The sequence below is a fragment of the Esox lucius genome, chromosome 15 (assembly GCF_011004845.1).
Source record: "Esox lucius isolate fEsoLuc1 chromosome 15, fEsoLuc1.pri, whole genome shotgun sequence".
NCBI classification, from domain to species: domain Eukaryota; kingdom Metazoa; phylum Chordata; class Actinopteri; order Esociformes; family Esocidae; genus Esox; species Esox lucius.
Window position 1 is genome coordinate 8,360,433 of NC_047583.1, and position 11,054 is coordinate 8,371,486.

Sequence of the window (11,054 nt, forward strand, 5' to 3'; positions counted from 1 at the left end):
TGGTCAAGTATTTCCATGAAGTAGTGTTAAATTCTCTCAAGCACCTCTCAATATTAGTCATAATCCGTCTTTCGACTGGCTGTTTTTTTTTCTTTTCTCTGCCTAAGTGATCCCACACAGCTTAAATGATGGTACTGTCAGGGCTCTCAGGTGAGAGCTGTTATAAGAGTGTTTCATCAATAGACCAGTCCAAGTAAGTTGTCTTTGCAGTGTGTTGAGGTCATTATTGTGACAGAAAACAGATTCTCAGGGTCGAAGTGTGTACTTTTGTGGATTTCCTTCTCTCCTTCTAAAAAGTTATCAAAAGTACCGTTTAGGTACTGAAGGAATTTTGGCCTGCATTGAGGTAGACCAAATGCAGTTCCGAGCCTCTCAGCCAATAACGGCTACGTTTCCAGTTTTTTGCTCTCCTTTATGCGTACCTCCGGAAGAGCAGTGGCTGCATCCGCAGAAACTAAAGAATATCCGAAAAGGAGATTTTCACCGAGCTCCACGGGGTGGCAGTATAGCCTTCGTCATGAAATACCTTTACGGGCGAGGGCGTGTTCTCCCATTGCATGAAGACGATTAGGCCGCAATACGAGGCGTCTAAAAACCACAAGAGGGCAGATGACACAACAGCAAGAGAGTAATTCAACCTGGTAACCTGTCAACAAGAAACTCATAAATGGAGGAATTAAGGACTCAGGGATACAACTGGTGTCTGCATCCAAAGAAAGCCTTGGAAGGTTTGGTTCCATTATCGTGCGTTCACATCACACCAACATGATGTTACATGCTGTTATGTCTACATTGGCTACTTGGCAAGGAGAAGCTATTTCTGTACTGTATTAACTATTTTAAGTATACGAATACCAACAAAAGCTAAAATGTTAGCTCAACATGATGTTACATGCTGTTAAGTTTACATTGGCTACTTGGCTAGGAGAAGCTATTTCTGTACTGTAGTAACTATTTTAAGTATAAGAATACCAACAAAAGCTAAAATGTTAGCCCCTGGCTGCAGCGGACTGTACTGATTCTCAATATTCAGGTGTGTGGCTTGTTTATCTAACGCGAGCCAGCCAATCTATTAACTAGCATGCTCCAGGTCAGTGGGCAGGTCACAATGCCTTAATCATTAGCTGTACTATCCATGTATATTTTATAAGTATAAAAATCTCCGTAATATGTTGCAACATGTCTTCCGTTGGCTGAGCCAGTTGGCCGTATTGAGGTCTACTGGAATAAGTACGGGCTGAGGCCTGCATATCAATTGAGTGTTGTGTGTGTTTGTCAGTCTGCGTGTCTTCTCTCTCTCTCTCTCTCTCTCTCTCTCTGTCTCTCTCTCTCTCTCTCTCTCTCTCTCTCTCTCTGTGTGTGTGACATTCGGTTCTAGTCACAACCACTTGCTAATGTAACAATATGAAATAATGTTGACAGTGTACATTTTATTTAAAATTCATGATCAATAGGTTAAACGGGTAGTGTGAGGTTGTGAATAAAATATAACCTAATCACTTAAGAAAAACTAAATTGAAGTGTGTATAGATTACGCCTACTAATACAAACGTGGACGCCAATATATTCAGTCAGCAAAAAAGCTCCTATTTCATAAATGAGCTTCTGATCTATTTATTTATCGATTAGATGCATACATTATTTACATTTATGGTATTTAACAGAAGATGATTCAGAGCTACAGAGGTGAAACTTTGAATCAAACCGTGGCGTTAGAAGTGTCATGCTTTACGAACTCAGACTGAATATAGGCTGAGCATTAAATTCAATGCCTTAACTTTATCAATTTAAGAAAGGTATCTGTATGCATGCTTTTCAAATAAATTACCAAAACCCGATACGTGTAATCCCAATCACTGAGTTCAAACCCAATGGCCGTGTTTAAACCCAATGTCTGTGTTCAAACTCAATGACCCTGTTTAAACCCAACGGCTGCATGTGTTTAAGAGCCTTTAGCCTCTAAACAGCCAATAAACATGTTGTTGTACCGCATCGTTTCAACGGTAATGATTTTCTAATGCTCCACTCTGAGCATTAGAGTATATTAGGGTGGAGCAATTATTAACTTTGCAAAATCAATAGACCGCAACATCATGAAAACTACAAGCCATGGGCTACATTGGTCCTTGGAGGAAAAGCATAAACTATAAAATGTCTGCAAACATCATCTTTATTTGCTGTATTAGTATCTTGGCGATTTACTTAATCCATGTTCATCAGGATTCCCCTCTAAAAGGTCCGACCGTGTGAAACAGCTCAACAGCTGTAGCTATATAGACTGAACTCCAAGACTCTACAGAGGAGATGCTTATCGCAGGTCGCCTCCAACCTCACGGAGGAAAATGTATTCACTGGAACAACCGTTGATAGTTAATATATTATCAACCCTGACGCGAAATAGTTTCTTATTAAACACTCGAGTTCCCCTTTATGTGAGTAGCTGAAAACTTTAATGGATTTTCTGCGAGTTCACCGAGGCCGTGAATTTCGTTTCATAAATTCAAAGTTAATTTAATGCGTATTTTCTTCTTGCGCTGGCATTCACAACAAACTCCCCATTTGATATAAAATGACACCATATAAAAACTAAATATTTAATTGGCCTACTCTATATGCTAAGTTATACTGTAGGCTAATTCTTTAAAAATAGCCCTATGTTTTTCATATCACCAAGAATATAATAGCCTACACAAGATTCACATTCCATGTAACAATGAATGGATAAGACAATTGGTGACATTAAATATCTTCTTTTTTGTTTGTTAAATTATTTGTTTAGCATGCCCGTTTTTTATCTTAAGTTCGATGTTTCACAATAACACGTGAGTATCCGTAATTAAGATAATTGTAAACTTTTACTCAATATTAAGAATGAGAACGATATAAGTGCATTCCATAGATTGTACAACAGGTTTCATGCTTTCAGGAGATTTCCCTTTTTGGATAATGATTTGTTAATAAATCATTAAGCTTCATTATCACGTTGTTGTGATTCTCAAATTAGTTCTTATTTATCAAAAGGACTGGCATTCAACGTTATCAAATATTAACAACATTACATAATTATACAGCCATCATTTAAATAAAAAGCTCATAACAAGATAGAAATGTCATGGTGACAGAGCTCTTAGACACCACAGGCGTTCGCTGTCAGCGCTCTTGGTGCGGAACGCGGGGCACATTACCAAGCATTTCCGTCTGTGGAGACTTGAAAAGACATCGGAATGGAGCAACATAGGCACTATGACAGGTAGGCTTTGATGTACGCCTAGTTTTAATGTGGATATGCTGTATTTTAAGCCTATTGATGATATAGGCTTAAGTGTGTAAGAACTGCCATTGTCAAACGGGTAGGCTATACACTGATTTAAATTTGTGCATTCATGATTTTGTCTGTTACGCAGAATTAGGCATATCAACCGAATACAATCATTAGTTCACACAGTTCCTTTCACATTAACCTATTGTTGTTATAATAAGATGTTTTTATGCATGTCTTTAACTCCAAATCTTTTTCTGCCATCTTCACGACTTGTGAAACTCATTGGCAGTGCTCGTCCAATCAGCGCAGTCTGATTTTAGCACTAGCCTCGTGCACATATCAGTCCTCTCCTGGTTCCAGAATGTTGACGCACATTTCTCCTCACATTATCCTAACGTGCACGCCGCTCCGTGGATAAATCGTCACCTCACTAACTCTAAGGTGCTCGAGGTTCCCCCTCAGAACATCGGTCCAATCCTTTACCGTATCCTTTTGTTGTGGCCATTATGACTTTTTGAGGGTACAATTTTTGCTGGAGCGAAAAGAAAATTTTTTTTTTTTTTCAGGATTTCTATACCTGAAGTGTGGAAGATGTTTTCGTCGGTGGGTAAGCGGTGCTTCACGATAGAATCTTTGGTGGCAAAAGAAAACCCACATACGAGTGAAGAACCCATCCGACCGACTGCCCTGAGTTATTCTAACCATACTGACGCTTTCATGAACGGTTACCAGGGTCCCACCGGTAGGTCTCTGTATCAGAATTCCGAGCTTGTGTTCCCTGAGACGGTCAACCACCCGGGGCTGACCATAAACCCCCACCAGCTAGGAGGGAGCCACTTACAACACTCTCACCCCACACACTTCTTTGGGACGCAACACCGGGATCACCTGAACTTCTACCCTTGGGTTTTACGGAACAGGTTCTTCGGACACAGATTTCAAGGTAAATGGCTGATTCACGGTGTGTTTGTGTTCACAATGAAATGTAATTGAATAACGTCTCAAATCCAAAAGGAATATATTCAATTTCAAGCAGTTGAGGTTACAGGTTAATGGAGAAAAGAATGCCTTGGGGTTGACTGAACAAGAACTTAACTGTATGACCTACACCGCACGGATGTCAATTTAACGTACAAATGATTAACAACAACATTCTTCACTATTGATGAGGCCAATCGTTTAATTATATATGCAAATTATTATCAGTTATCTTTGCTTCTAGTACACTATTATTGTGATAATGTGGGAAAATAGCCTAATATTTTGGTAGAAGAAACAAAGCATGACATTTAGGCCTATAGCTAAATCATGTTTCTCGACAACAGGTAAAGGTAAATATGACTGTGTAGCCTACTTATAAAACCATACCGCTTTCCCAATTCTCCTTTGGCTTAACTTTTCTGTAAAATGAAAGCATGAATCAGATTACAGGTGTTTTAATTCCTGCAGAACGCACTCCCCACGGCCATTTCTGTCAGTATTGTCATAACAACGTTATGGTTATATATCAATAAATATATTGCTACAAATTTAAGGGATAGGTATTCTGTCAAACTGAAAATATAGAACATTACAAATTGACTTGTAGATTATATATAATCTTACAAAGTCAATTTAAATATTGGGTCTTATATGTGATTGGGTGAGTATTTTGAAAATGGGACAATTAGAAAAACGGGACATTTAGCCTACGATTTTAAACGTAAATCTTTGCACGTGTCAACTTTTCAGAATATTCAAAAGTTGACCTATTTACACACTACTCACCATATATTTTTCCTTTACTCTATGTATATTGGTTCAGTCTGCAGCACACAATGACGTGTTTCACGAGTAATAATGTTGAGGTTGACATGACTTTCTGAATGTAGATTGTATTTATGACTCATACAAATATGGTAACATGTTTATAATAAAAAAAAAATATTATATATATTTTTTTTTTTAGATTGTTCATGTCAGTGATTTCTTTTTAATAAAAGTAGGCTATAAACATTTTGTTTCAGTTTATGGACAATTCTTTTACAAATTACATCTCTCAACGAAATCTTCATAGAAAACAAATAATACAAAAAATATATAAACCAAACAATTCAACATCTTTAAATGGGACATAAAAATCCAGGCAAAACAAAACGTGATATATATTTTTTTAAATCCAGGCAAGATACGTTTTACTTCATGACAAGAGATTGATTAATATGATTAAAATGGTTACACAGGCCCATTAACGGTTGGGATTTAGGCGTATCTCTGACAAGGACACAACACATGCAGAATAGTGTTATAAAGGCTTGATATAGTAGGTTGTGAAATGTGTAACTACATTTGGGGCGGTGTGGTAGTCTAGTATAGTCAAAGAGCGTGGGACCAGTAAACGAAAGATCCCTGGTTTACATTCCAAGTTTAAAACTCTATCCTTTTTTGTAAAGCATGACGTGACAACTTATTGTAGTTCTGAGCAAACATCAATGACATGACTAGTTTCTGCAGGTTCATGCTTTACAGAATTCTTAGGGCACGACCTACCTCCTAAAGGAAGTGGCATAGGTACTAATCTATAGGCACTTGACACTCAACTGTTGGGGCACCCGGCGAGTGCCACGGAATCCTGCTGCGGCACACCTGAAGTTCAACCTCTTCAAGTTCTCTTTGCTATAAATAAAATATTTTCTTATCCTACTTGATAAGAAAGGTGAAAAAATCTATTTGAATAAACATGGTACCCCATCTCTCTCCACTCTCTGTGCGAGGTTATTTTCCACCTGACTAGAACGCGCATAGTGTTGCTTGGTTGGTCTCATTCGATTTAAACCCTGCTGTAATTCCTCTCTCCCTCCGCACGTCCCATCCTTTCCCGAAGGAAACGATGTTTCCCAAGACAGCCTGCTCCTCCACGGCCCCTTCGCCCGTAAACCCAAGCGGATCCGTACCGCATTCTCGCCGTCGCAGCTCCTTCGGCTAGAGCGGGCGTTCGAGAAGAATCATTACGTGGTGGGAGCCGAAAGAAAACAGCTGTCCAGCAGTCTCAGCCTGTCGGAGACACAGGTAAAATACAGTCTAATAACATTCACTGATGAGTCTACGGATGACATACGTTCAGAAAAAGAGAATATATTCAATAACATTTAAATAAATATATTTCTTATATCATTTATTAAGCCGTAATAGAAAACCGTTAAATCAGTATGCTAAAGGGTTTTGAATTTGTTATAATAATTAAAAAAACGTATACGTTATTACTTCGATGGATGGTATTCTTGCTTATTCCATTGCCTTAGCAAGTATATATACTTCGGTATATCTATATATATACTTTGAACATATTTAATATTATTACGATTCAAATACAATTGTTATTATATAATACATTTGAATTCTTATTGAAGGTTGATAATCTATTATTACGACTATTATTATTGTTAGTCTATTATTAAGCCATTATCAACATTTGAGTGTTTGTTATTAGATCTTCCCTGCGGATATAGTTTCCGTATAGGACTAAAATAGTCTAGGCCTATATGATTGCAATATTGCTGTAATTAAATTTGGTTTACGAACGAGCGATAGAAACTGTCTAATGTATTACAGAAATGTATTGTCGAACTCTGTGAAATATTTTACTAAATCATAATAAATTAAAAAGTTAGTTAAAAATAACAAGGATGTGATTTTCGCATCCCATGCGTTGTCGTTGGAAGACAGTTTGGCTAGTATTGCTACAGCCTGCGGAACCAAAACAGTAAAATATTTTAGTTAATTAAGCTTAAATGTATTGTGTACTTGCGAAACATAGGACTACTTAAGGGAAATCCTCCAAAATATGTATCTGCATATAGTCTACTGTGGCAAGGTCGATCGTTTCTCAAGATAGTATTTCTAATCATTATTATTTATATATAAGATACTATAATTATAGGGTTAAATGGTAATCGTTTTTTTCTATAAATCTTTGTTGAAATTGCATGGCTATCAATTGTTGACTGCAAACATTCGGGCAATAAACACCGTTTTATGACAATATGATTGTTGAATGCAAATATTCACGGGTTACAAATATTAATAAATGGCTAATCAGTCATGTTAAGCTACGATATAACTGTTAGCAATTTAAATTCTTAAAACTTTACTAATAGGAAACGCCTAGCAAAATTACAGTAGGACTTCTGAAGTCGGAGTAAAGGTGTCAGCAGAGCCGTAGCTAACGTGGGAATGAGTGGGTGTGATTCACGGGGCCCATCTAAAGGTAGGACCCACTGATCTCAATCATTTCAATATCGTCCATAAGTGAGGGGGCCGAGCATATATCTTTTCAGGGGGCCCCGGATTCCTGGGTTTCAAGGTTCACTGGTCTAATATTTCAGAATTGTGCAACTGTGGAAGAATTATCTAACATAATTAATTCAATCCCAGGGTTACCTTTGATTTATTATGCAAATTAGATCTGTAGCATGTTAGCATTCATTCAGCTTTGTGAGAGTCTTGTCTTCACATGCAATGCGTTTGCGTATAATTGTGTTTTTTAAGAAAGCCTTTATATTCAATGTTAATACAATTGTTGTTTCTTTCGATTAAGGCATCGGATGCAGACATTATATTCAGTACATTTTTAGAGAGCTGAACAACCAAAGTCATACATTTCCATTCAGAGCTCTGTACTAAAATATTATTACATTTAATTCCTTAATATCACTGTGTGGCTAGCACAGTTAGATGACGTTAACAGAACTTTTGGTCTGGGTCGGCAGGTGAAGGTTAGATGACGTTAACAGAACCTTGTGTCTGGGTCGGCAGGTGAAGGTTAGATGACGTTAACAGAACCTTGTGTCTGGGTCGGCAGGTGAAGGTTAGATGACGTTAACAGAACTTTGGGTCTGGGTCGGCAGGTGAAGGTTAGATGACGTTAACAGAACTTTGGGTCTGGGTCGGCAGGTGAAGGTTAGATGACGCTAACAGAACCTTGTGTCTGGGTCGGCAGGTGAAGGTTAGATGACGCTAACAGAACCTTGTGTCTGGGTCGGCAGGTGAAGGTGTGGTTCCAGAACAGGAGGACCAAGTACAAGAGGCAGAAGCTGGAGGAGGAGGGGCCTGACGGTCAACAGAGGAAGAAGGGGAACCACCACATAAATCGGTGGAGATTGGCCACTAAGCAGGCCAGCTCCGAGGACATCGATGTGACCTCTGAGGACTGACCCTGCCCCCGCCCCCTTCACCTTCAGGCTCCACACCTCAACTGAACTGAGACCTCAATCTTGGCCTTCCCCCGTATTGTCTCTTCCTGCCCCCTAAATCCTGGCCTCTTTTCCCTTTTGGAACACAAAACGACCAACGTCACCTCCTATTTATTATGTACATTTATGAAGTATTATTACGTACATGTCAGAAGAACATAACTTGTCTAAAGGACTATTAGTGAAAATGTGGTTGATGGTGGGTGATGTAGAGACATGAACATAATGAACTCTAAGCCACTTGACTTACATCGATCTTTCACCCTCTTGCTTCTTAAAGTCTCTCATATCAAACCTATACCATCCTGCATCATATAACCTCTTATATCTGACCTACACCATCCTGCTTCATACAGCTTCTCATGTTTGATCTACACCATCATCCTGCTTCATACTGTCTCTTATATCTGACCTACATCACCCTGCTTCATACAGCTTCTCATGTTTGATCTACACCATCATCCTGCTTCCTACAGCCTCTTATATCTGACCTACATCATCCAACTTCATACAGTTTTGCATGTTTGATCTACACCATCATCCTGCTTCATATAACCTCTTATATCTGACCTACATCATCCTACTTCATACAGCTTTGCATGTTTGATCTACACCTTCATCCTGCTTCAAATAACCTCTTATATCTTACCTATATCATCCTACTACATACAGCTTTGCATGTTTGATCGACACCATCATCCTGCTTCATATAGCCTCTTATATCTGACCTATATCATTGTCCTGCTTCATGTTGCTTCTCATGTTTAGCCTACACCATCATCCTTCAAACAGCCTCTACAAAGAAAAACCTCCTGGCGTATCCTTTGCAGTAAAACTGTGCCGGAACCTGGTTAAATTCTTCAAGGAAACCTTTTAGAACTAATTTGTATTGTTCCTTAAAAAAACATTTGAAGAACACCCCCCCCCCCCCCCCAAATAAATCTAAAGTTTATACGAAAGGTACTTTTGGGGAACCATTATAAGATTTTTTTTGAATAATTCCTTTGAATGGATATTCAAATAACTTTTAGGGTTCCCCATAAATGTTCACTATGAGGAACCACCAAACCACCCTTCAAGAAATGCTTGTTTTTAGAGTGCCCAGTCTCTCAGAGCCAACCCTGTGGACTACAGCATCGACTGGTTGGAATTTTGCCCGACTACTTTATAGGCTCATGATGGGTCACCCAGTGACTGGATAGGAGTTCAACATGTCTGCTAACCACATGATGTGAAATAGAAGTTGAATGTCTAAGCAGTTCATGACAAGACCACTGGTGGATGTAAGGTAATGACCTTAGCTAGCTGGGCTTGAGCTCCACTATGATCTTTTATGTTATTATTATTTAAAACAGCTGGATGGAGCCAAGGTTTTAGTCTTTGACACACTGCTATTTATTATTATATAACACTATGGCTTTTTACCTTTGCATTTGAGGAAATTAATACAATTCATGTCAAATAATTTTGTTCAGATGCCAAACACTTTTGAACATTGCAGATAGAAATGCCATGACTAGAGGCAACATGAGCCATTTTTCTGTTTTAGAAACCTGCTTAATCTACATTACATATTTCTAGCTTGTGATGTCATCAAGGATCACTGCTGGCAGGGGTAAATCAAAAGCAGTCTAATAGACAAACTCTTTATCAGTAGTGTAATATCTGCAGACCAACACAATGTCATCCATTTAATATCAATAACTTAAACGTGAATATTCTAAAACAACAACTGTAATTATAAATAAAGGTGTTTTAGAAACCAGAAATGTGTGTACAGAGCTACAGTATGTTTAACGACTGAAAGAGAGAGAAAGCTGGTAAGCCAGATTGTTTAACATAATCTTCTGGACCTGATTTTTTAATTAAACTTTCCAGATTATGTTAATTGTGCTGATCATTTTCTGGACCAGTCCTCTGAAGTTATCTATCTTGGGGTAAATGAACATTGTCTTACAAACCATGCCATCAGAATCTGTTATCAGACAGCTGAGATGTAACTACATACACTTCAAAAGCTAATTGAGAGCATTTATCTTAAAAAAAACCTCATTGTACTCATTATAATAAAAACGTGCTGTTGTCTATTTACATTGGTTTGGGTGACAGAGTACATGACAGGATTAAGGACAATAAATTTTTTTACCAACCAGGGCTAAGACATTCCAATAACCTAATGCTTAATGTGGTAATACTAATAGAGAACCTGGTGAGTTTTGTCTTCACACTGCACAAGAAAAACCTCCCAAACCAGGGACCTCAAGCAAACCAAACGCGAGCCACCTCTCCAGATGGTCCCCATCCAGTTTCTTTCAGGGGCTCTTCTGAGGGGACTGAGTTCCTCTGGAGTATTCGCACTGCACAGAAAATGTCAGCCAACCCTGGCTGAAAGTAGCCACGTGTGAAACCTTTCGTTTTTGCCAGGTGTCAGGTGTTATCCTAACCACCTCGGACTGCAGGATATTACATCATCTTTGACCCAATGTAGATGCCATTTCTAGCTCCGTCCTGTGCCTTCGAACCCTCCAGTGAACACGCGTATGAAGGAAAGTGAACAACAC

The 11,054-nt window shown here is 38.6% G+C and overlaps 1 protein-coding gene across 7 annotated transcripts; it reads left to right on the forward strand.

The window, feature by feature from the left end:
* The first annotated feature begins 653 nt into the window (after nucleotides 1-653).
* Nucleotides 654-9,417, forward strand: emx1 (empty spiracles homeobox 1). 7 transcript variants are annotated; one of them, XM_010879303.5, is made up of 5 exons: nucleotides 654-728; nucleotides 3,829-3,869; nucleotides 3,995-4,205; nucleotides 6,126-6,310; nucleotides 8,287-9,417. In XM_010879303.5, the coding sequence occupies exons 1-5, from the start codon at nucleotides 668-670 to the stop codon at nucleotides 8,452-8,454; spliced, it is 666 nt and encodes a 221-aa protein (XP_010877605.1). In that variant the 5' UTR covers nucleotides 654-667; the 3' UTR covers nucleotides 8,455-9,417. The 7 variants fall into 7 exon arrangements, with proteins under 7 accessions (XP_010877605.1, XP_010877608.1, XP_010877609.1 ...); XM_010879306.5 differs by having other exon boundaries at nucleotides 677-744; nucleotides 3,829-3,865; XM_010879307.5 differs by having other exon boundaries at nucleotides 680-728; nucleotides 3,829-3,865.
* The last annotated feature ends 1,637 nt before the right edge of the window (nucleotides 9,418-11,054 follow it).

Excerpts from the sequence above, each read along its gene's own strand:
- emx1 (XM_010879302.5), top strand. The coding sequence starts at position 3,854 with ATGTTTTCGTCGGTGGGTAAGCGGTGCTTCACGATAGAATCTTTGGTG. Across the intron at positions 4,206-6,125 it reads CTTCGGACACAGATTTCAAG|GAAACGATGTTTCCCAAGAC; the intron begins GTAAATGGCTGA and ends CCTTTCCCGAAG. Across the intron at positions 6,311-8,286 it reads TCAGCCTGTCGGAGACACAG|GTGAAGGTGTGGTTCCAGAA; the intron begins GTAAAATACAGT and ends CTGGGTCGGCAG.